This window comes from Globicephala melas, chromosome 12 (assembly GCF_963455315.2).
Source record: "Globicephala melas chromosome 12, mGloMel1.2, whole genome shotgun sequence".
Taxonomy (NCBI): Eukaryota; Metazoa; Chordata; class Mammalia; order Artiodactyla; family Delphinidae; genus Globicephala; species Globicephala melas.
The window spans coordinates 54,855,539-54,881,749 of NC_083325.1; the positions used below are offsets into that span (position 1 = coordinate 54,855,539).

The following is a 26,211-nucleotide window of genomic DNA, read 5'->3' on the forward strand; positions in this document are numbered from 1 at the left end:
TACAACCTCCATGATCTCTCGACCCTTAATATCTGAACCACCAAAACAACTTATCGTTTCTCCAAACTTATTCTTTCTTGACTTTTCCCTCTCGTCTTATCTGCTATTACCCTTCCATCACACTTCAGCCAGAGTAAATTTTCTGTCTTCTCAGGGGGCAAAACTCTTCTTTTTATGTCTTTGCCTTTAGGACCAAAAGTTTGGATTACAGCAATCTCCCAACCTTTGTTCCTCTTCCCTTTGTTCTTTAATAGATCAAATTCAGGGTTTTATCCTAATTTGCCTTCCTTAATAAGCCAGAATGGATCTTATATATAAAGAAGGGATTTTAGAGGTAGTTTCCCCCTCCAGCCCTAGAATTTCAAGAGATGTCAGTTCTCATGCAAATTCATACCCCCTCCCATGAGTTAGTTTACTTAGTATTTTCTGTAATACCTGGATCATATTTAGTTAATGATAGTTAAACTGTTAGTTTGACTTGCTCAGACATATTTTCCTCCTTACTAGACCATGGTCCTTAAGTCTGTCTCTGGAGATTTGACAGAAGAGGACAATTATTGAAAGGTTTAATAATTCCATGATACCCCTTTTTCTCCTTGCTCTCCTGGCTGTGGGGATAAGTAGTTGCGTTCTTGCTGTTTTTGTTTGTCCCATACACCTTGTGCGCTTGATTTTCCTCCTACTACTCCAGCTAAAGGACATGAAGCCAGAGTAGTTGTTTGTTTTCTATTTTCCATTTCTAGCAGTAATGGTAAGAAAACTCAGAGCAGGTAAAAATCACTATTTTAGTTAAATTTAAAATGATTGCCTTTGAGATAGAGTTTGAAGTAGAAGAATCTTCATCTGTTTTCACTTTAAAGGTAATAATTACTTGATACCTATTTTCACTAGTGTACATTGAAGCCTATTATGATAACAACAAATTTACATCAAGGTAATATAATGAAATTAATGAAAATTATTTTTTTATTTTGGATTACTTTTTTTCTTATACAAGTGAACCTAGTACTGAATTGGAACTGCACAAAGAGTGTTTTGAAGCACAGTAACCCAGGTGGAAACAAACATGCTGTATTTTGGTTTTGGTGTTTTTTTCATTTGTTTCTTTGTTTGTATTTTTGCCTGCATTGGGTCTTCGTTGCTGCGTGTGGGCTTTCTCTAGCTGTGGCAAGTGGTGGCTACTCTTCATTGCCGTGCGCGCAGGCTTCTCATTGCGGTGGCTTCTCTTGTTGCAGAGCACGGGCTCTAGGCGCATGGGCTCAGGAGTTGCGGTGCACGGGCTCTAGGGCACACGGGCTTCAGTAGTTGTGGCGCATGGGCTTAGTTGCTCCGTGGCATGTGGCATCTTCCCGGATCAGGCATCAAACCCATGTCCCCTCCATTGGCAGGTGGATTCTTAACCACTGCGCCATCAGGGAAGTCCCTTTTTTTTTTTTTTTAATTACAGTAATTACTTTATCGTCACTGTCTATTAAATAGATTGTATGTAACAAAAACAGGAAAAATTAAGAGTTGAGTTCATTGTTTTAATTAAGCAGTAACTGGTTTTGGATAAGTTACATTTAGCATCCCAATTAAAATTCTATTCTTCTCCATGTTTTATTACATTTTTCATTTTTACTTTAAATTTGCAATGTTTAAAATTCAATAAGATGTTAAGAGATAAGCCAGAAATGTAGACTATTACAGAAGCCTAGGAGATTTAGTTAATCTGACCTAGATGTTGTTTTGATGATTGAGATTTATTTTTGAAAATAGTTCTCAATTTCAGAATGAAGCACACAGCTGCCGTATAAGTCAGTTGTCCTGCCAGTGACAGGCAGATTAATCAGCCACAAAAAGGAAGAGTTTGCCATAAAAGTTGTGCTAGTCAGATCATTGGCATTTGGATGAGACATAATATTGAAAGTTATAAGTGAATGTAGCTCTTGCATTTTGCCATGTTCTAAAGAGGATTATCTAGTATTTTTTCAAGGGCTTTTTGTATACATTTGATGTTGGCTTCATTTTCAATGTAATGCATGTGAAACAAAACAGATAATGTGAGAAAATCCTTGAGTAGAAATTGGGTACAAATGTAAATATTAATGATGTTTGAGAATATATATCAACAGTTAATTTATTCAGCATTTATTTCGTGTATCGCAAAATGTGGGTACTTGCACAGTTAGAATGAGAACACTTATACAACTTCTTCTGTACCAATTTTTCTGTCATTCTACCAAAGCTCTGAGATGTTAGTTCTTGTGTCAGTTTTTAATTTAACATTGTACAATACTATTTTTTAAAATTTATTTATTTAATTTATTTTTGACTGCATTGGGTCTTCGTTGCTGTGCACAAGCTTTCTCTAGTTGCAGCGAGTGGGGGCTATTCTTCGTTGTGGTGCGCGGGCTTCTCATTGCGGTGGCTTCTCTTGTTGCGGAGCACGGGCTCTAGGTGCATAGGCTTCAGTAGTTATAGCATGCGGGCTCAGTAGTTGTGGTGTGCGGGCTCTAGAGCGCAGCCTCAGTAGTTGTGGTGCACGGGCCTAGTTGCTCCGCGGCATGTGGGATCTTCCTGGACCAGGGCTCAAACCCATGTCCCGTGCATTAGCAGGCGGATTCTTAACCACTGCACCACCAGGGAAGTCCCTACAATACTATTTTTAAGAAATAAAAAGTAATTAGGGGGCTTCCCTGGTGGCACAGTGGTTGAGAGTCCGCCTGCCGATGCAGGGGACACGGGTTCGTGCTCGAGTCCGGGAAGATCCCACATGCCGCGGAGCGGCTGGACCCGTGAGCCATGGCCGCTGAGCCTGCGCGTCCGGAGCCCGTGCTCCGCAACGGGAGAGGCCACAACAGTGAGAGGCCCGCGTACCACCAAAAAAAAAAAAAAGTAATGAGGTAATGAGGACTTATAAATAAGAGATCAGATGTGAGGGTTGCCTGGTGTCGTCCACAAAACTGAGTGGAGAAAGCAGTAAATGTACGTCCTCTGGACTGGAGCAGCCAGGGTAATGAGTATGTTGTTTTCTTATCATAATGCTGGGAAATGTAGTATTTAATAGGGAAGCCCTATTACAGATGATGAAAATACTGGAAGTAGAGTGACAGATCCTTGGAATTATATGTGAAGTGGTTTGTCTTTTATTTCAGTATCCAAAATTGTAAAGTAATTGTTTTGAAGCCAGAGTTATTGACTAAACCTTAGTAATTCCTAATTGAGGCTATAACACACATCTCAATTACTGAAATAAACTAAGACTATGAACTAATTTTAAGTACTTAGCTTGTTTTTAGTACTTAGCTCTTTAAACGTTTAGTTTTAGATACTAGGCAAATGTGTGGTAATCAGAATACTTTTATCACTGATTTTTACAAAGCATGTTTCTTTAAAAGCCATTGGTTTTATCATTGTGACAATTGTTAATAAGTCAACGTAACATATTAATAGTTTTTGCTTCCTGAATCTATTGGGATCTCTGAAGTTGTGTGTGTGTGTTTAATTTGACATATTTTGGAGTTTTTTAGTCCATCATTTCAAGGTTTCTTTTTGAGCTACAGAAAGCTTAGCCATTTTTAATAATTAAAGATTTATGGAATGAAAATTGACCTACAAAGTAACGTTTTGAAATAACCCGAATCTTCTAGACACTGGTTAAGTATAGGTTGTTCTAATCCTAAAGGTCTTTGATAACTGTGGGATTAAGTTATAGGTTTCTTTTAGTATATACGTTTGGCAGGGAGGAAGCAGGGTCATTAGAAGGAAAACTATTTGTCTTTGAGGGAAAATTAACATTTAGCTAAAGCCTTACCTGTGTGCTGTATGATTATTTTATTTTACAGACTCCAGGCATTAGAGCTCGGCCCACAAGACTTCAGTGGTTTTGTGATAGATGTATTGCAAGTAATCAGGTTTGTGTTTAATTTCTGGTCTCACTCACCTAAAACTGTGAGTAGAAAGCAAGTGTCCTACATGTCCTGTGAGCGTTTGGGGAGTTCAGGTGATGCAGCATTGCTTATCTTGGTTGTTTTCCAAATAAGCAATAGCTTAATTCTGGTTTCTGAGGTCCAGTGGAATCCCTAAAAATTTTAACTTTGGCTCTGAAGATTTTAGCTTGCTTCATTCTACTTGTTGGTTTGAGCAAGCTAATGTTGTTTCTTTGGCAATTTAAATCTGCTTCAGTCGTTAGTGACCAGAGGAGTCACTTGATGGGAGCCCATTGGAGTTTCTACTTTACCTCTACTCCAGCACAGATATCTGTTCACATCCTGCCAAGAAAAAGCCACAGGGAAAGAGGAGTTTAAAGTTTGCGTGGAGGAATATTCCTATGAACAAATATAGATATACTTACTGAGTCCTCCACCCTAAATATCTTTGAATTCTACAGAATACTCCTTTGTGGAGGTTCCCTCAACTAGATAATTATTCATGTGTGTTATTGACTCCAAAGTGTCCTTTAGCTCTTTAACTTAACATTTAAAAAAAATATGATAAAATACATATAACATCAAGTTTATCATTTTAGCTATTTTTAAGTGTACAGTTTAGTGGCATTAAGTACATTTACGAAGTTGTGCTCAGTCCTTTAACTTTTGAAGTGAAGTTAATCTGCCCTTTGGGTAAAGTTAATTTGAAGGATTATTCAACTGTGATTTGTCAACTATAAAATGTCCTTTACACAATCTAGATCCATCTGTTAATCTTATTTTTAAGGTTGAAACTCTAGAGAAATTAGTGGAGCTGACACAGAAGCTATTTGAGTGTGATAGAGACCAGCTATACTACAGTCTGCTAAAACTATACAGTAAGTAAGCTGACTATTCCTCGTGTTTTCATTTTGAGACATTTATTCTATGGAAGGCAGTGGCCAGAAAGGAATATCAGGCTGTGAGGAAGCTCTAGGGGTTGTCAAATGTGGAGTCTTAAACAGAGGCTCACGTAGAGGCCAGATTGAATTTTCTCACAAAATGTTATATTGTATCACTAGACACCCTACAATCTTCATAATTTCTGACGTTCTTGCTGCAATAATGAGAAGGTGAGAAAAATCTTCATCAGAGACACAGAATTTAATAGGAGCTTTTGAGGAGAGACTATTCTTTGTTTTCTTTTAATTTAATTTCTTTAGTAGATTTATTAGTCACTTCTATGAATAAGTAATCATTGACATGTTCATGTATATAGATCTTTTTCCAGAAAAATGCATATTGATGTACAAACTCATTGCTGAACAATTACTTTTTAAAATGTGATTGTATTATAATATAGTTTTGACTCAGTTCTATATTAAAAATGTTTTTCTACATTTTTTCACCTACAAATGGCTACATTGAACAGATATACTAGAATTTACTTAGCCAGTCTCCTACTGCTAGACAAGTGAATAGATTTCAGTTTTCCATATTATAAAATAACACTGCATTAGTCATCTTTGCATCTAATCTTCGTTAACACCCTTAATTGTTTCCCTAGGCTGAATTTGTGTTTTTATTAAGGGTTAAAAGTGATGAACTTTTCTGAAACGTTTGACCTCTATTGTCAAACAGTACTTACTCTAGGACTGTGCAGTCTCTTAGGGTATTTGGGTAGAGAGGAACAATACTTAGAATAGTCAGTGACCTTTCTTCCTTCCTTTCCTTCTTTCTTTTTCTTCATAGATATTTGATCTAGATTTCTTCTTCTCTTTTTCTTTTGGGAAGTTTTCCTTCACCAAACACAGACAGCAATGAATAAGGTGATTTTATTTGTCTTTTTGAACTTGGGTTTATTGTCATTGGAAGCTTTGTCTTACATCTTGATGGTGTATGTAAAATAAGACTTGCTGTAAAATTTACATTTCATTTGTTGGTTGCATTGACATACCACAACGTAATTCTTAAAACTTTGGCTTGAATATGATCAGATTCTGGCACACAATGCTCAGGCTGTTGTTGAATGTATAGAATTTAAAAACTTAGGTTTTAGGTATTTAGTCCTTAATTAGTGGATTATAACCTGTATTTGAGTGCTGATTCTCCCTCCTTCCCCTGCTTTTTCTTACTTTTGAAGAACTGTTTCTTGCTTAAATTCTAATTTTATGCAAACTAAAAAAAAAATACTAAACTTATATGTCCAGATGAATCTCAGCCTTTAAAATCATCCCCATAAGAAGGCTATATAAACTTTCGTTCAGAAATACTCTGAAGCCCTTACTGTGCTAGCCGTTGAGGTAGGCACTGCAGATAGAAAGGTAGTGCTCTTCAGAAGAGTTAGACCTGAACCAACACTGAGAATACCTTGGGGTGAAAGAACAGCTGTAAGGATGCATGAGGTACAGCGGTAGTCCAGGGAAGGATGAGAGGCAGCCAGCCTTACGGACTTCCTTCTCCTCTGCAGATGACCTTTTGCTGTTGCTTTTTTAAAAAGAAAGAAAAGAAAAAACAACTTTGAAGTTCATCTTAAAATTTCCTTTAGGGATAAGCAGGAACTCTTATAAATAAACTCTGAGGTTTATTACCCTTTTCTTTTCTTTAATCCCCTCTATCTGTTCTGATGGACACCCTGCTTCCAGCTCTGTATTTGAGCCAATAGTCTGAGGCGCTCTCCTCTCCTTAGCTGAGGAGCCTCTGAGGCTGAGGTAACATGAGGGTGGCCTCTCATGGAACTGGAAGCTGGAGGAATCATTATAGGGAAGTATACTTTTTAACCCAGTTTGTTTACTTCCCAACTTCTATACGGCTATAAATCAATAATGTGGTTGTGATAACCCTGATCCTTCCCTTTCTGAAGAAAAAGCAAGGTTTCTCCTCCTGAGACCTGGCCCCCTCTGTGTTGCCCTCTGACTTGGACCACTACTTAAATATGTTAAATAAAGCACTGTGGACTCAATTTATTTGAAAAGGAACATACAGTATGGAATGACATATGAAATGTGGCCCTGTAACACATGAAAAAAATCCATGTTTTAGATTGTGGATTTCTGAGAAAATGATTTGTTTCACCTATTGGAATTTTTTATGAGCTCATTCTTTTTCATGATGTAATTTTCACCCTTGAAAGGAGTTCATTTAATTATTTGGGTTTATTTGTTAAAGAGCAGTTTTGCTTGTTTATTTTAAAACAGTACCTTTCACACAGGTATACACACTTATTTTGTTGTGAGTTACAACATACTACAGAAACATGCACAAGACAAAGATACATTGCTCCATGGTTTATGACAGCAGCATCCATATGACTATAATCTAGATTAAGGAATAGTAAATATAACTCTTTTCATCCCTTTAAATACTAGCTGACCTAAACCTGTTTTCATTTTCTACTTGTTCCATATAATATGATGTTCATAGGTGGTCTGTTACAAGAATCAGCCGTAATTCAAACTTCAGTTCTATCCTTTCTAATACATTTTGACCTTTCATTGTGATAGTCTTGTAAAATTAGTTCCTAAACATTACATGAATGAAACAACTCCCTCACCTGCATATGTACTATTATTTCTAAATGACAATACTATAAGGAATATTTTATTTCTAAATGACAGTATTTTCACCTTCTTAACCATTTTCTTATATTTGAAACACTTCAGTTTCTTCACATATACAAAGTAAAGATAGTTTATTCTTTGTATACATACAGTACTCTAGCCAAAACTAAAGCTGTCTTACATTCATAATTTTGTAATAAAAATTCTTTGAATCTGTTTTTAAAACCCCAACATTTAAAACCTGAGCATTTATCCTAAGAAGTTATTTATGTGCTATTTTCTTCAGGTACTTATGACCACTGACATTTCTTTTTACACTGTGTGGTCTTTTCCCCCCCTCCAGTATTATACAAATACAACATGAATATATTCTAAATTACTGAAGATTCAAGCAGTACAGTAGTGTACAGAGCAAAATTTGGAAATGTCATTGTGCGTCCACACCTTAGAGTTCACTTGTCAGTGTCCATCCTTCCAATTAATTCTCTCCACATTTCTATCCATGTATTTTTTTTACATATACACCTATTATTTTGATTGTTTAATGCTCTACATGTTTCATGCTCTGTGTTCTGTGGCTTTTTAAAAATTATTATGAAATAAATTCACAGGAAAAGATATATACTTGCTTTTTCTCCTCTTTTTTCTTTTAATTTATTTATTGATGACTGTGTTGGGTCTTTGCTGTGCGCGGGCTTTTCTCTAGTTGTGGCGAGCGGGGGCTACTCTTCGTTGCAGTGTGTGGGCTTCTCATTGCGGTGGCTCCTCTTGTTGTGGAGCACGGACTCTAGGCGCACGGGCTCTCTAGAGTGCAGGCTCAGTAGTTGTGGCGCACGGGCTTAGTTGCTCGGTGGCACGTGGGATCTTCCTGGACCAGGTCTCGAACCCGTGTCACCTGCATTGGCAGGCGGATTCTCAACCACTGCGCTACTGAGAAGCCCTGCCTTTTCTCCCTTTAATTACCAGCTTCAAGTGCTGGTGTCCCTGGAACCTCCTAAGTTGATCATTAAAATTTTTTTTAATGAGTTTATTAATTTTTTTTTGTATATTTGTTTTTCAGTTTGTCGCAGCCATTATTCTTTTGGGTGCTCAAATTGTCCCATCTTTGGCCACTGGGAACCCCGTCGCATCAGCTCCTGTGTCATTTGACACACCTCATTAGTTTGTTGTGTTTTTTTTCCTGAAATACCTTTTTTTTTTTTTTTTTTGCGGTAGGCGGGCCTCTCACTGTTGTGGCCTCTCCCGTTGCGGAGCACAGGCTCCTGACACACAGGCTCAGCGGCCATGGCTCACGGGCCCAGCCGCTCCGCGGCATGTGGGATCTTCCTGGACCAGGGCACGAACCTGTGTCCCCTGCATCAGCAGGCGGACTCTCAACCACTGCGCCACCAGGGAAGCCCGAAATACCTTTTTTTTAAAAAAAATTTTTTTTTAACATCTTTATTGGAGTATAATTGCTTTACTTTGTTGTGTTAGCTGTATAACAAAGTGAATCAGCTATACGTATACATATATCCCCATATCCCCTCCCTCTTGCGTCTCCCTCCCACCCTCCCTATCCCAACCCTTCTAGGTGGTCACAAAGCACAGAGCTGATCTCCCTGTGCTATGCAGCTGCTTCCCACTAGCTATCTATTTTACATCTGGTAGTGTATATATGTCACTGCCACTCTCTCATTTTGTCCCAGCTTACCCTTCCCCCTCCCCATCTCCTCAAGTCCATTCTCTACGTCTGCGTCTTTATTCCTGTCCTGCCCCTAGGTTCTTCAGAACCTTTTTTTTTTAGATTCCATATATATCTGTTAGCATGCAGTATTTGTTTTTCTCTTTCTGATTTACTTCACTCTGTATGACCGACTCTAGGTCCATCCACCTCACTATAAATAACTCCATTTCGTTTCTTTTTATGGCTGAGTAATATTCCATTGTATATATGTGCCCCATCTTCTTTATCCATTCATCTGTCGATGGACACTTAAGTTCCTTCCATATCCTGGCTATTGTAAATAGTGCTTCAATGAACATTGTGGTGCATGACTCTTTGAATTATGGTTTTCTCAGGGTATATGCCGAGTAGTGGGATTGCTGGGTCATAACCCCATTAGTCTTTGAGAGGTCCTTATTTTCAGGCCAAACAAGACCATCCAGGCTTACGTGGCATAATTCCTGTCCCAAACCTGGAGTCCTTATTTTAGAGGGGAATGATATTTAGAGACCATTATCAGGTGATTGACACATGGGGAATTTAGAAATTGCCCCATCCTATCAGTAATATGTAAAAATTTATCAGCTTTGTAATTAAAATCCTGATCTCTAGAAATCTTCATCTCTTAGTTTAAATACCATAGAAACCCCATGTGAAGTGCCAGCTGTTGTTACACACTGGTCAGATAGCCATAAATGAAGCCCCATAACTATGTCTGTTCCTGTAAAATTCACTGATAGTGTCAAAAATCTTTGGTTTTATAGCTTAAGAGTTCTCAAATCATTTAGTAGTCAGCGCTCTTGTTCTTTAAAGAGGACACGGTGAGTTCCAGGAAAGTGATGGAATTATTGAGGGAGTGTCCATTCCCTGGTCACAGCCCAGGTTTGTGGCTGTTTGATTCTTCAAATAACAAGTATGATTGTTGTTGTCTTGGTTGAAGGAATTTTAAGCCCCAGAGGGATACTGTGAAAGAAAGGCATGGCCCTTCTGTGCCTTCGTGAGAGCACGGCTGCAGATTTTGGCACTGACTAGTTTGATTGCCTCAAATTTTTGTTATGTATTCTGTGATCCAGGTACATTTCCAAGATTTTTTTTTCAAAAAAAAAAAGTGTCTATATCTCAGTTGTTTTATGCTGTATGCACTGTCTAGTTCTCACCTGTATTTTGAAAAAATTTTCTTGTTACAAGCTGCTAGTCCATTTGAATAGGTGCATCTCTGTTATATCTTGTCCTCCCAAAGTAGAAGCTTTTCATATAGTTTGTGCTTTTTTAAAAAGAATTACCTTCCCAGAGTTCTTTCAGTCTGAAGGCAGAGTTGTACCTCATCCACCTCTTCACATAACATAATAGTTATGTTAGCTTAAAAGTTAATCTCTTTAAAAAACACCTTAGCAGGGCTGTTCCCAGCGCTTGGAAATCTTCCCTGTGTCCCCCACAGTCCATAGTACTCTTTGGCACAGAACAAAAGTGGTTCCCCTTTCTCCTTCTACAGAATTACAGATTTGGGGGCTTGGGTTTTTGTTTTTAATTTATTTAATCAAATAAACTAAAGTGTATTTGATAACCTTTATGTATAAAGTTTTATACATTAACGTACTTGAAAAATTACTCTTGAATTTTACATTACATGAGAACATTTTAATGAAGGAAAGGCATAATTATCTTATGAGAGTCTTGCTTTGAAAATTGATTGTAAATTTAATAAGGGTTTTATATTAGGCTGATTTTTATTGTCAGAGTATGTATAAAATCACTCTGAACTTTAGGTTAATTTCTACTGTTTGGGCCACCTTTCAGCATATTCCTTATGAAAGTTTGGGCTGCAATCTTTGTATGACCCCTGGGAAATACTCTGCTTGTTATCTTTTTCTTTATTGCAGGTTTCTGATGGAGTGTGAATGTGTTTTGTTTTTGTTCTTTGAGTTTTTTACTGCCAGGAGTCAGTTATCAAAAAGCTTAGCTTTTCAGTTTTAGGGTGGGAGGGAAATCTAGGAAAATTCCATGTGTTTTAGTATTTTGGTATTTTTGAGAAACAAATCTACTCATGTTTTCTGGAACATTTGTGTCCTGAAACACACCCTCTTCCTGGAGTTGACCATACACCATTAAGATATTCCTTATTCATATTAGCAAATTTTTTTAAAAAGGCCACATTTAAAACAGTACTTCTTTGTGCCTAATAGGTATATTGAATTTATTGTCATAAGACATTTTTCGTATTTTGCTCTAGTTTTTCACAAGCAGAAATGGCTTGATCTTTTCTTTTTTCAAAACCCGTTAGAATGTTTAAAAATAAGTTCTTGATTCTTAAGTCTTTGCTATTTGTGAAGACTAGGTTACCACATAGAAGGAACTAGATATTTCATTATGAAGGAAGCTGCCTATTTCTTTCCAGTAAACTTCCTGTGATCTTACTTAGTCTGAGGGCATTATCAGAAATCTATTACACACTGACATAGAAATTCTTCAAGTTGACAGAAGAGACAGAATTCTCCCTACTTAACTAAGGGAAAAAGGTTTGTTGATTTGTCACTTTTGACAAAAATCATACATTTGCACACTTTCAATCATTTTAGACCTTCAGCTGTGTACTGTACTGTATATGTGTATCCCATCGTCTTTCCAAAGTCTACTGGTCATAGTTGAATTGTTACCTGTTTCTGATTTTGATTTTAACAGTGGGCAATTTCTCAGTTACTTTAAAAAGGTAAACTTTGTGTCAACATGATTTTCAAAGTTCTTAATAAAGTGTGGATTTTTTTTCTATTTTTTAATAGGTAAGTAATTTCTATGGTTTAAAATTCAAAAGATACAAAAAGGTATACAGAAAGAAGTCTTCTTACCTTTGGTCCACAATCACCCTGGTCCTTTCCCTGGAGGCAATGTTTGGAATACTTCCTTCAGCATCAAATAAAAATAGTTCTAAATATTGTCATGAATTCTATTGAGTACGTTCATTAATTTCTGCTTATTTTTACAGAAGTGAATGGTGACTGGCAAAGAGCTGATGCTGTCTGGAATAAAATGCAAGAAGAAAATATTATTCCTCGTGGAAGGACATTAAGGTTATTAGCGGAAATCCTTAGGAACAGTAACCAAGAGGTTCCATTTGACGTACCTGAGGTAATTTGTTTTTAACTGTAAGCATAACAGATTTTGTTGTTTGTCTATAACTTTAGGTTATAGATTAGCCCAGCTTTACAATGAAAAGGTCACTGTTGTGTTTACCACTTTTTGTTTAATTGAATAATTTTATTTTTAAGTTGTGGTATGAGGATGAAAAACATTCCCTGACTTCATCACCCTCACCTGTAGAAGTTAGTCTCCAGAAAGAGCTATTGAATGCCTGCCACAGGAAGAAAGACAAAGGTAAACGTGTACACTGGGGTCTTCTTTCTGATAGCAACATGGGATCTAAGCCCAGCAAATCATTAGTGATCTCGGGTAGAGATGGAACTTAAATTGTATATATTAATTATTTTCTTTCATTTTTTAAGTTAACAAAGACATTTTGGGACAATTGGGAAAATTTAAATATCGACTGAGTAGTGGGTCATTAAGGAATCACTCATTTTATTAGATACGATAACAGCATTATGATTTATAGGAAAATGTCCTTAAATTTTGAGATCTATAATGAAGTATTGAGAAATGGGGAAAAAAATCAAGATTTCTGTAATTTATTTTAAAGTACTTAAGCCATAAAAAAATGGTTAAACAAATCTGGCAAAATGTTAATTATTAGGTGTAGGTGATGGGTACGTGGAGGGGGTTATTATACTATTCTTTATATTTTTCTGTACATTTGAAATTTTTCATAATAAAAACTGAAACAGTGCATTTTTCAAAAATTACACTTTGAAAATAGCATTATCATTAATTTTTTGGCAAGTGTATTTGTTACATATTTTTACGTGAAAGCAAAAAATGATTAGGGCATTAACCATCATACTAGTGTGTGTTAAGCTGTATCTTGAGGTTGAAGGCAGGTCATGAGCCCTGTTTCTTGCGTTTCTTCCCTTTCTTCAGCGGTAAACTTACCTGAAGGTATGCCTACCTCTATTGTGACTACTTTAAAATTTCTTTGACCATCTTGAGCCCTCTGATACAAGCTTGCCTATCACATTCTAGATGTTTTCATTTAGACTTCGTTGTACTCTCCCCAGATCATATATTACTTTTGTTTCCTTCATTTTTGTTGATTTTTCTTCATAGAATGCTACTGTTACCTTTAACTCCTCCAGTTTTTGTGTACATTTTCAAGTATGCTTTATGATAATTTAACCATTATGCAGCAGATTTTCTTTTCATTTTAGTATTGACAGTTTTGAGCTCCCTTCAGTAGGAAGTCATCAATTTAGAAATTTATAGAACCTTTTAATTTCTTTTTTTTAATATTGTACTTTTAATTTAATTTTATTTATTTATTTATTTCTGGCTGCGCTGGGTCTTCTCTGGTGCGCACTGGCTTTTCTCTAGTTGCGGCAAGCGGGGGCTACTCTTTGTTGTGGCACGCGGGCTTCTCGTTGCGGTGGCTTCTCTTGTTGCAGAGCACGGGCTCTAGGTGTGTGAGCTTCAGTAGTTGTGGCACGTGGGCTCAGTAGTTGTGGCTCGCCAGCTCTAGAGCACAGGCTCAGTAGTTGTGGCACACGGGCTTAGTTGCTCTGTGGCATATGGGATTTTCCTGGACCAGGGATCGAACCCGTGTCCCCTGCATTGGCAGGCAGATTCTTAACCACTGCGCCACCAGGGAAGTCCGAACCCTTTAATTTCTTAACTAGAAATTTTGTGACACTGACATAAAGTGTCTGAAGGAGGAATTAAGTTAAGCTCTTAAGCTTGCTTAATACTGCAGAGTAACTTTATTCTTTCTGAGTCATTTTCCTTTGTTGCATATTCAGTCTATATATCCTTGAGTCTTTCACCATGTATCTCTTAAACCTAAATATAAAGTTCATTATTATCAATGCTATTTAAATATTCTAATGGAATTTTGATTTGATTGAAATGAATGTAAGGTTAGTGTATACTTCCTGTTTAAAGATTCCAAAGCTCCATATATTGCCTTTTTTTAATTGTTGTTTTTATTTAAGTAAAAACATTTTAACCAGCTAACTAAATGTAATGCAGTGTATATTATAAATGTAAAGATATACCCCTATTCTAGTTTTTTTTTAATTTAAAAAAAAAATAAATTTATTTAATTTATTTTTTTGGCTGTGTTGGGTCTTCATTGCTGCGCGCTGGTTTTATTTGCGGCGAGCGGGGACTACTCTTTGTCGCGGTGCACAGGCTTCTCATTGCAGTGGCTTCTCTTCTTGCAAGAGCATGGGCTCTAGGCACGCGGGCTTCAGTAGTTGTGGCTCGTGGGCTCTAGAGCGCAGGCTCAGTAGTGGTGCACAGGCTTAGTTGCTCTGTGGCATGTGGGATCTTCCTGGAACAGGGCTCGAACCCATGTCCCCTGCCTTGGCAGGCGGATTGTTAACCACTGTGCCACCAGGGAAGTCCCCTCTTCTAGTTTCAATATACAATTTACATTTATCTAGTTGGTTTCATTCTGTTAATTCTGCAGAGGTTTGAGTTACTTTTGTGTATATCTCAGAATTGAATGCTTGGCAAAATATGAATATTTTGAAAATTGAATTCAAGACTACAGTTTTAGAAAACCACTAGTAAGCTTTTCTAGATTATTTTGTTACCTTAAATATTCAAATTGTACTTACTGTGTATTTTCATTCAGCAAAGTAGTGAACTATTATATACGCTTGTTGGGATGTAGCCAATAGTTGCAGTACATCATAACGTCTAAGCTCTATTAAAAGGAAAATATATGCATTATGTACTGAATGATAGATTCTGTCTTTTCTTAGTTAACATACAAATATTAAGATCATAACCTTTTTCTCTTGTTTCTCTGAATTTAGCTTGAAAGTTAACTAAGTTTTTGATATTGTCACTTCAGTTTAATTGAAGGGCTAATTCAAACTCCCCTAACTTGTAATGTAAACACAAGCATAATTTCTGCTTGTTTAGAAACCTCCAAAGTAGCTCAGAATGTTCTTCTGAGCGTTAATATCATGTTCATTCCTATTTGTGTGTTCTGTATTTCTTTACATGGAGCTTTATATCCATAAAAGTTCTTATGTGATAGTTCAGTTATGCCCCTTCTTTATTGTGATGTGTTTATACACACCAGAGTGTGGATTGTAGTTTCAGTTGGATGTTTATAGCCAGGCAATTTTATTTCAGAAAAGTAAGTGACTGAAAAGTGTAGTTACTTCTCTTTTGGTAACATCTTTTCATTCACTGACAGTTATTGTGAACAAGTGAAATAAAACTGTTAATCAGTCAAACAAATGTTGCTTAGTTTACTTGTTAGATATCTGTATATTTGAAAATTGTATGTTTTTGTATAAGTCCTGTCGTAGCCAAATAATTTGATCTCCTAATTTTAGCATTACAGGCTATACTCACTGTAATGCTGTTGTGTTGGAATCTTAACCGCAGGAACCACCCACTTACAGATTCAAGATCGCTTTAAAGTGAATCTTTTGCTCCCCTCAATCTAAATTATACCCCTGGTTTATTTGGACTTTAACACACATTTTGCAATTTATTTTGAAACTGGAAACTGGGATCATCTTTTGATAAACAAATTCAGAAGAGCTCTTTTTCGTTTTTATTGGCATGAAAATAATTTATTGACTTTAGAGAGCTAGTATGAAAAATAATTTTAAAACGAAGCCCTTTCTGGTACCATCCATTTGGATTAAGTAGTAGTTTTCATAACTGTCACTTTGTTTTTTAAAGATTAGAAGAGTGATAACATCTGCTTGCTTGGTCAGTGTGTGTGTCTCTGTAGAGTGGTATAGTGAGTGAGTATTAAAAGAAGCAGAAATATGGGGGTTTCGGGCTTTGTTTTAGGGCTTTTCCCCCTCCTTTTTTGCCATTTCAGAATAATGTCATCTCATTTTTTGTTGTTTTTTTCCTTCATAGATGCATTTAATATTTTCCTGAAAGCAAAAAAGCAAAACGTTGTGTTCAATAGTGAAACTTATGCCAGTCTTATAAACTTACTGTTGATGAAGGATAATCCTACACAAGCAGTGCAAGTGAAAGATTTGTAAGTATTAGTTCATCTATTAAACCTCACACTTAAAAACAAATATCAACTATCATTAGGATTTTTCTGATATATTGTAGTAGCAGTTGCTTAATTGTCTTCAACTAGTCACAAAAATTATATGAAATGTTTTTCTAATTTTATGGGGGTTTTTAACCTACAAAAAATATAACTTTTATTAGCCCTGCACACTGCAGTATATTTTATTTTACCTTATGTAACGTCACAACTCATGTATTCTATTCATATATAGAAAAGTAGTTTTTTAAATCATATTCTGTTTCTTGTTCAGCAACTCGATCTGTGTACCTTTTATGATGGAAGCAGCCTGATACATGAAGACATCAAGGGCTTTGAACTTAGGCAAGGGTTTGAATCTTACTTGAAAGCTCGTGGGAAAATTTCCTCCTATCTCTGAGCCTCAGTTTTTCTTCTGTATAATGAGTAGATGATAATAAGTCTTACATTAATGATTTCTTCTAGCTATTGAAGGAGATAGAGTGAAGTAGAGAAAATATATGGTACTCAACACATTTTAAATACCTTTTCTCTTTCCCCTTCTTGTTTTGTAATCTGTTTAGTGGTATTGGTGTTAGTGGCGGTAGTGGTTTTGTCTCTGGCTAGTTCCCTAGAGTAAAATACTTTGTTAATCAGAACGAGAATACAGTTTTCTTCCCTGGTGTTGTGTCAGTTAACTGACTCTGTTGTCTTATCCCCAAGGAGTTACCTTCAAAGTTAAGTAATTAATCAGAAAGGGCCTAGAAAGGAGAAGATCAAGGTCACCTGCTCTGGAAGGTACACCTGTCCTGTTGATGAGTCAATAGCTTTATTTTCAATGGCAAAGGTCAACCTTTTCCTAGTATATTGTAAGTTTTGAAATAATCTCTCCTGGCTAACTTTTGGCCTTCAAAATTTTTAAGTCGCAGCACTTTTGGAATATTAGAATCCTGAATAGAAAATGGATGTTTGCCATTCTTGGAATTCACTGGGAAACCTGGCGTTAATATTAGTGTTATGTTAAAGTTATGCACCATAGGGCCGTGTTTACTGTTTATGTTTCAGTACATTTTGAAAAATACGTTGTGTATGACTGTACTTGTCTGTGGAAATATATCTGTATCTGTTGACATATACACACACACAGAGTATATATAATTCATATATATACATATAAGTACTATATATGTATGGATACACACATATACCATATATATCTATGATCTTGAATCACTTCTATGTCTTGATATAGGATGGTCACACTGAGACTTTTAAGTTCAGGTTTTTAATGCATTGTGTCTCATTTGTGTTTTTACTCAGTTGCTAATTAAATTATCTCTCTCTGGAATACTCAGTACATCCTCAATTAGTGACTTGGAAAATGTGACATTGAACAGCATCCTGTCATCTATAACCATTGAAGTCATCCAAGAGGTGCAGGTTTTTTCCTGCAGTTACTTTTCTTGGAAAATTATTATCTAAACACTGTCCACAATTATCAAAGGTGTTTTGAAACAACACTGATTTGGGAGGAAAGGGTGGCAGAAAAAAGAGAGGAACATTTTGTGTTGAGAATTGGGTATGATTAACTGAGGAGATGGAAGCAAAGAAGGAAATCTTTTTCAAGTCTTTTAGTCCTGAGGTTGGTCACAGAGACCTCTGAAATACTTCCCAGAAGTACAAATTATAATTCTTTCATTTTAATTGGGCTTGTTTTAGAATGGTGAGCCTCACATTCTGGTAGCATAAACAGATAACCCACCACCCACCCCAAAGGTTCTGACTCACCTGATCTGGTGTGGGGCCCAGGAATCTGCATTTTACTAAACACCCCAGGTGAGTCAAGGATCACGTCTTAAACATTTTGACCACATTACCATTATCAGTGAGCTGTACTACTGTAAGTATATGATATGTAAGTATATTATAGAGCATACTCCAAAAATAGCAGTTTTTTGGAGAATAAGATTTAAAAATAGAAACTTAAACATTTTCTTGTCTCACCCTAGAGCATTCACACAGTGTGCATACCTCTTGCTGGAGACCCCTGATCTAGAGTAGTTTTTCAAATTGCATTTATAACCTGTTAGTGGATCATGGACTCTCTTTAGTGGGGCAGAATCAACATCTTTTTTAGTTAAATAGAATAGAAAATATCAAAGCATTCCATGTAGTAGAGATATTTTGTGAACATTTGCTTTCAGTTATATGTGCATCTGTATATCAGTGCACTGGTATGTACCATAAAACATCGTTTCTTACTATGTCTGACTGAGAATCTTGATCAAACAAGTGTGAAAGCTGTTGACCTAGAAGATGGTTATAAGCACAGCCCTTCTATTTACACTTATGTCCACAACCTGTAAAATGTAGGTTTATCTTCTTTTCTTCCCTCCCTCTCTAGATGTTCATGAAACCTTTCTGTACTCCTGAGGTTACTTTTATCTTCCCCTGTGTTATCTTCCAGGAGTATTTTGTAGCTGCCTTCCCCATGTAGTTGTGTGGGCCCAAAGAGATTCCTAGATTCCAAGCTTTAGAATGCCCAGAGGCACTTAATCTGGGGATCTGTGCACATCCTTTTCTTTGAACCAATAAAACGTTATATCTGACTATGAAGAATCGTATCTTGGGTTAGATCTACATTGGGTACTTTTGAAAATAACTCTGGACTGGGAATTCAGAAGCGGAAGTTAGAGTTCCAATTCTCTGTTACTGGAGGAATGTCGTATAACTTCTCTGGATTTGTTTCCTGGTTCCAGCGTTGCCAGTGTTCCACTAGGTCATCTCTTCCCCTTCTGGCTCTGCATCAGTGATCAGAATGAAAAATAATTGTTGCTTTTTTTTTTTAGAGGCATCTTTATTGTAATATGGTGTGACCAAATGAGCTACTGTAGCAAGTGGTGGTACCCCCAGTATTATTCTGGCACTACTACTCTATTATTACGCTATAAATATACTCTATAAATAGCAGTCTGTTACAGTTACCTACATGATGCCACCTGTTCAATCTTAAGAGCAGTTGTTTTCTCTGTGAACTAATGCAGTCTTTGCTTTTGCTGTACCTTTGCTGTCTCTAATGTATTGCGGATTCACATGACTACTAGTGAGATTTCTGCAGTTTAAGAAGGTTACTTAACCTTCCCAACAAGTAATGGAACCTCAAAAGTAACACATGCCTTTAAAATTTTTGAAAGAAAAAAAGAATGACTTTCTTTCATTTTTAGTTAGAATTCAACATTTCCTTGTGTTTCAAAATAAAAATTTAGGTATAGTGAATTCTTTCAATGGAGGGGAACTGCTTATTCATAGAGCAGTAATGGTTATGAATTGTTATTTTAAATCTCTGTTAACACTGAACTCTATTCTTAGGAAATTTGAGAATCATGTGGTGATTAGCTCTGCTTTATCTTTCAAGAATAGCACTTCATTTTCTCTTGTTCCTACTAGCTTCTTATTTTATTCTGTCTAAAAATAATGCTAAATTAATAACTGATGGTTTTTACTGGATTGGCCAGTTTTTGTTTTCCAAAGTAAGATAAATTCTAATCACTGCCTAATGTCCTATGTGCGTGTTATATAAGTACAATCCATAGACCAGTCATAGCTCTGAAATCTCTAATATGAACCTTTCCATGTGATACTATCTTTTTTGGTTAAGACAGAGTAATTTTTGCAGTTGATTGTAAGTTAAAAGATTGATACCCCTTCACTCTGCAATTTTTTTTTCCTTTATTTTAGCAGTTCTAAAAAAGAAAAGAAAATGTCTGGAATTCTGTGCTGTCCAGTCCAGTAGCCACTAGCCATAAGTGCCCACTTAAATTTAAATTATTAAAATTAAATATAATTAAGGTTTCCATTCCTCCATCACAGTAGCCAGGTAGCCACATGTAGCTGGTGGCTACCCTATTGGACAGCATGGGTAAAGAATATTCTCATTATCACAAGGAAGTTTGATTTGGCATCTCTGTACTAGATTTTTTTCCAAAAGGAAAGATCAAAATTATGATTCAGAAGTAAACTGCTCTTATTTTATTGTATGAATGAGTACACTGCAGAATCACCAGTACCTTCTGTAGTTTTTCTCCCTTTACCAGTTTGGAATATATTTTGGTTGTGATTGGTCAGTTTCTACATGTGTAATATATGTTCAGCATGTAATAGAACTGGGGAGAGTTTTCTTCCTATTTATCCTCACTTTCAAATATATATTGAATACACACCTTGAGATAGCAAGAGATTATTAAAAGAAAAATGTTCTGTGTTTTGAGATTTTCAAAAGGTTTGACAATCAAGTGTGATGTCAGAAGTTTTGTTACCTTACGGTTTTAATGAATTTTAGGTAATATTTTCAAGTAAATATGGTATAATACATGTAATAATGTTGGCATAAGAAATGAGCTTAATTTTAATAGTGTCTGCTTGTTTATTTAATCATGCTAAAGATTGAGAAAGTAAATCCTTTATTTTCTGCAGTTTATAGTCTCATGTATGAGTTTTTGACTTAAGAGCTTTGACAGATGGGATAAAGGAAAAAAGTCAAACTGAGCAGTGGGTACTTTGGTGGGATTAAGAGGATCGTTGGGGGGATAAAAAAATCCTTCCCCCAGGAACAGTAGGGGGGAACCTCAGAGGCTGAAAGTGACTGAGAGGATGGGCACATCATGGTGTCTTTGGAGGATTTTCTTGGGATTGACGAGAGTAATTTAGCAGTGACCCTGCTTTTCTCGCAATCTGATCAGCTTAGATGTTCATGTCGGTAGGCCGAGGTTGTTGGCAGCAAGATCATCACTGAGCTTGATAAGGCAAATGGCAGCAATTGCTTTTCCTCCTTTTGACCTGTGGAGATTTCCTAATTGGGAGATAAAGCCTAGGGGCATTAAGGATGCTGAAATTTCATCACAGGAGATATGCAAACAATGTAGCAAACAAATCATCTCTGGCGAGGGTTCTTCTTCTTCTTTCTTTCTTTTTTTTTTTTTTTTAAAATTATGTAGGTTTTAGTCATAAGAAAAGCGAGTTTTTGCTCTTGAGTTTTAAAAAATTGGGGGGGTTTGGGCTTCCCTGGTAGCGCAGTGGTTGAGAGTCCGCCTGCCTATTCAGGGGACACGGGTTTGTGCCCGGTCCGGGAAGATCCCACATGCCGTAGAGCGGCTGGGCCCGTGAGCCGTGGCCGCTGAGCCTGCGCGTCCGGAGCCTGTGGTCCGCTACGGGAGAGGCCACAACAGTGAGAGGCCCACGTACCGGGGAAAAAAAAAAAAGTTGGGTTTCAAATTTAAGGCTGGGACAAGATTGTGTGAAATTTTACATTTTAATGTAGCAGTGGTTTTAGTTCTGCAGTATGTTCACCTTTAAAAATTGTATGTATCTAGATGACAGAAATTTGAAAATTAATCAGCCAAATGATATGGTGTTAGTAATATGCTTTAGTTTATATTTAAAATATAAAGTGCTGAAAATAAATGCTCATTTTTGTTGCCGAAAGAATAGTTTTACATTTTATAATTATGGTGAGTGTAGAAAAAAGAGGAAAAAGTATCCAGCTTAGGATACAGCAGAACAATGCAGGGCATGCAGTTATTTTAGTCATCTAATATGTCAGCATTCAAGAATCTGAACCGATTGTTTAAAAAAAATCTTGTACTTTGTTTCTTTTGTTGCTCATTTCCAACTTTGTCATCTGTCAGAATGCAAAAAAAAATTATCCTTCTATAACCATTGACAGGATAACACAAAAGCTGTCTCCAGGTCGATATTTTGCAGCAATATTTTTAACATATGAACAGTAGTTTTTATAATTTCACCTTGGTGCTCAACCATTTATTATCGTATCAGAAGCATGTCAGTAATTCCTTTCTAAATGTCTGCTTCTTTTAGCGCTGAGACCCACATCAAGGGCTTCACACTGAACGATGCTGCCAACAGCCGCCTCATCATAACGCAAGTTAGGCGGGATTATTTGAAAGGTATGTCACAATGCTTGACCTTTACGTCACATTAATGCCTCTGCAGATTTTTCTTGTAACGCCCTTCGAATACTTGGATAAAGGAGTCCATTTAGCAAATTACCTGCTTATCAAGAGCCTTTTGTGGTAGCTGAGAGACGTAAATTACTGTACATGCATTTATAATACAGCTTGAATATGAATGTACTTGTCATTTGACCACTTAGTCCAGTTTCCATTCCATTTAACACAAGATGGGTTTTCTTAAGATGAATCACAGCTCTTCAGACATGCAAAATTTGTGTTGCAGAAGGAGAGAAAGTACAGGCTTTCAAGTGCGTTAAAATTCACAGCACAAGTCATTTTGCTCTGGAAATTAACATACTTTAGAGCATCTGAAACAATTCCCAGCAGTTGTTTCTTGCATATTGTGTTGGTTGTATGTGAGTTAGCAAATGAGTTAAATTGAGTGTTAAATGTGTGGGATTGTGCACCAAGTGATTATAATATTGATTTTTAAAACTTAATCTAATACTTCTTTAATAGTTCGTAATGCCAACAGCAGTAAGATACAGTGTTTGTTTGGAGTTTCGAGTTTCGAGCTTTTGAATTAAGAGGATAACATCAGAAAAATGTGGAGATGACTTTGGGGAGGGTTGGGATGAGGCCATTTGTTTGGTAGAGGCTGTTTATGGGTTTGCAGAGGAATGGGTTTGGATCGGATAGTCTTATGAATGAGCTCCCAAGGGGAAAAATGATGAATCTCTTAAATTTAGATAAGCATCTTTTCACATTTAATTTTACATTTGAATTTTAGTTGATACAGTAACATCATGGTTTTGCCGATACAACAAAAGACACTTAGGAACTCTTTAAGGAAGGTTGAAACAGCTCTTTAACCGTTAAATATGTTGCCTAGTTTTTTCCTCACTCTGTATATACTCCTCACTTGCATGCTTATAAAATAATATCACATCTCTGAAAGTTGCTGTCTAATTGTGCAGCTTTAATGTTGCCTGTAATGCCTAGAGGTATTGGTCTTTGGATGTCTTCCTAACTGGTTAGGACTGAGTATGTAAGTGATCATTTCTGCCTATGCAGAATTGCTGCCTCAGTATTCTACAGGCAGGACCAGCCTGTTAGAGACAGCTTCAGTCATAATTGAGTGTTGTAGGGCTTGCTATTAAAACTTTAAAAGCTTTCATTTTCTTTGCAATAGAAGAGGCTTTTTGGCAAGTAGATATTTAAAAACAATTTTTTTCTACTTTTTGAAATTTTATTTTTTGGCCACGACACGCAGCATGTGGGATCTTAGTTCCCTGACCAGGGATCGAACCTGCGCCCCCTGCAGTGGAAGTGCAGAGTCTTAACCATTGGACCTCCAAGGAAGTCCCTGATAAACAATTTTAAAACATTGAAAAATTAAACTTGCTCCCATATAAATAAGTTCATTTTTATAAATGACATTTTGTAGACATGGAGATCAGAATAAAACACTTTTTTAATTTCAAGGAGTTAATTTTTGAGCTGAATCTAATCAGTGTTTAACTTGACTGCTATCCCACTTGTATGTTAGGTACCCTGTGAAGACAACAAGAAACTATGATATAATTTCACATCTGTTTTCAGCTGTTCACCTGGAGGTTGGTTGAGAGTAGAGGCTATGAACCCACCTCCCAGTGCCTCGCCACGGACTAACCTACTGTGGTCATTGTCAAGGACGGGAATGCTGTTGGCACTATCCACATCTCCTTATTTTGTTCCATGGCTGACTAGAGCTCCCAATTAAAAAATTCAGGTTGCTTTTTCTCAATTCCATCTAAAGCAGGAAGAAAAATAAAGCCAGTTCAAATGCTGTTCTGGAATATTAATAGCTGATACATCACACTGTTACAGTATAATCAATATTACTAGTAAATTAGGTGACAGTGTGATAAGGACTCGGGGAGGGGTGTGGATGGATACTGCTTTTGGTGTCCCAAAGCAGTAAATCATGAACTGTCCAGAAGTCCAGCCCTGTATGGGAATATGATTTCGGTTCCAAGGTCCCATGCTCCCTTTGGATAGACATAAAATGATCTCTTCTCCTCTATCCTCCACTCTTTCACACACACATGCACCCATAGATGAAGGCTCTGGGGTGGTTAGATTCTTGGGTTGGTGTCTTAACAGTATGACCTTGGGGAAATTATTTAAATTATCTGTGCCTCAGTTTCCCACATATAAATTTGTTACTTACCTCAGAGGGTAGTTGTGAGTGTGACTGCTTAATACTGTGTCTGGCATGTAGTAAGTGCTCAACAAATGTAGTAAAAGCTCAGTAAATGCGCGTTACTATCATCACCATTGTTATCTTATTTTTGTTGCTATTTGATCCACTGGTGTGGGAAGATCCTCCTGGCTGACAATATTCTTGGCTAATAAAAATATTCCATATTATCTGTGTATGACCACCAGTTAAGATTTTATCAAGTTCATTTTCTATAGATAATATTATTAAAGTAGTATAAATAACATTTTTTGTTTCCTGTATGTTCGTGTGTATTTATAAAATTTTATTGAATATGCCTTCTAAACTGCCTATTTTCCCTTTTCCCCATTTGAGAATCACTGGTTTAGAATGTAGATTTGGAGTAATAATAAATTGTTTATTCAGTAATAAATACTTAAATTCATGATGTCTTTTACTTTATCACTTTTAATAGAGTGTTTATTACCCTTTCCCCATTCTTCTGTTAAAGATAGACTGTTATTTGGAAAGCTGCTTTGAGGGTCTTAGTTTTGTGTAGGTTACACTGCTTTAATTTCTATAGAGCCATGAAGTTTTCTTTGGTAGCAGTGATTGTTGTGCTAAGTATTGCAATTTCCCTGCAGTCCATCATTTTATTTAATATAATGATTTTGCTACCCTGGCACTTAAATCAGTAAATCAGAAGGATATTCCATATTTATCCATAATCACATACTTGTAAGTATGATACTTCAAAAAAAAAAAAAAAAGAAAGAAACTCCTGAGGGGTTTCTCCCTGGGAATCTGGTGAGCTTTATTTTCTCCGAAAAATCAGTGTAAGAAAATATCTGCAAGATATGTAATCGTGTAAAATAAATTTGTTAGTGTGTAAGTTGAGTGTTCCAGTTTGGCTGCTCTTCTTGTATGATCAGTCCTTTTTGGATTAGAAAGCGACATTGTTTTCAAGAAAGAATCTTTGCGGTATTAGAAGATTTTGATAATCATGAATCTTTTGAGTGTAGTAAAATCTGGGAAAGTATGAATGTGGGTAGAGGTTACATATTTTTGGAAGGCCTTTAATTTTTAAAATTTTTCCTTATTTATATTTCTCTGAACTTGTCAACTTCTTTGAAATTAGTCACTAAATGTTATCCCTGAATGGAATCCACATTCTGTCAGTAACATCTGCATTTTCTCTGTAACTTAAAGAAGAAATTTCTCTGGTCTCTGATATCTTACAGTCAAATAAATCTTTATTTTTTTTTTTAGGTTTCTCATAAAGTATTAATATTTTCTGTAATATAGAATAAATTATTCATAGCTTTTTGTGTATAGTCATTTTGTGCTCATATTTAAAAGCTAGTTTTCAAAACACATTAAAGTCAGTACGGTTCATATAAAAAAAGCTCTGTCACCTGCTCTTCTATTGTAGACGCTCTAACAACACTAAAAACAGCCTTGGATCTGGAGCAGATACCTTCTAGGATAGCAGTGACCCGCCTTATTCAGGCATGTGCCTTGAAGGGTGATACAGAAAGCATACAAGACATTCAGAAGTTGGTAAATGGACTCGAAGATTCAATTGGACTTTCCCGTATGGTTTTCATCAATAACATTGCTTTGGCACAAATAAAGAAGTGAGTATTTTCGAGCCTTCTTTTTCTCCATTGGATACTGGAAGGAACGTTATCTCAAATCCCACCTTTTGTAAAACTAGGGTATTAGAAGCCGTATCAACTACAGAGGAAGTATCGATGCCAGTTG

The 26,211-nt window shown here is 36.4% G+C and overlaps 1 protein-coding gene across 1 annotated transcript in view; it reads left to right on the forward strand.

Moving 5' to 3' along the window:
* LRPPRC (leucine rich pentatricopeptide repeat containing) overlaps positions 1-26,211 on the forward strand; it is a 106,209-nt gene that overhangs the window by 67,706 nt on the left and 12,292 nt on the right. Inside the window, exons 26-32 of the mRNA XM_030857794.2 lie at positions 3,828-3,896; positions 4,699-4,789; positions 12,136-12,278; positions 12,419-12,524; positions 16,152-16,278; positions 22,150-22,238; positions 25,880-26,084. Coding sequence (XP_030713654.2) covers positions 3,828-3,896; positions 4,699-4,789; positions 12,136-12,278; positions 12,419-12,524; positions 16,152-16,278; positions 22,150-22,238; positions 25,880-26,084 — 830 coding nt within the window. The remainder of the gene's footprint in view (positions 1-3,827; positions 3,897-4,698; positions 4,790-12,135; positions 12,279-12,418; positions 12,525-16,151; positions 16,279-22,149; positions 22,239-25,879; positions 26,085-26,211) is intronic.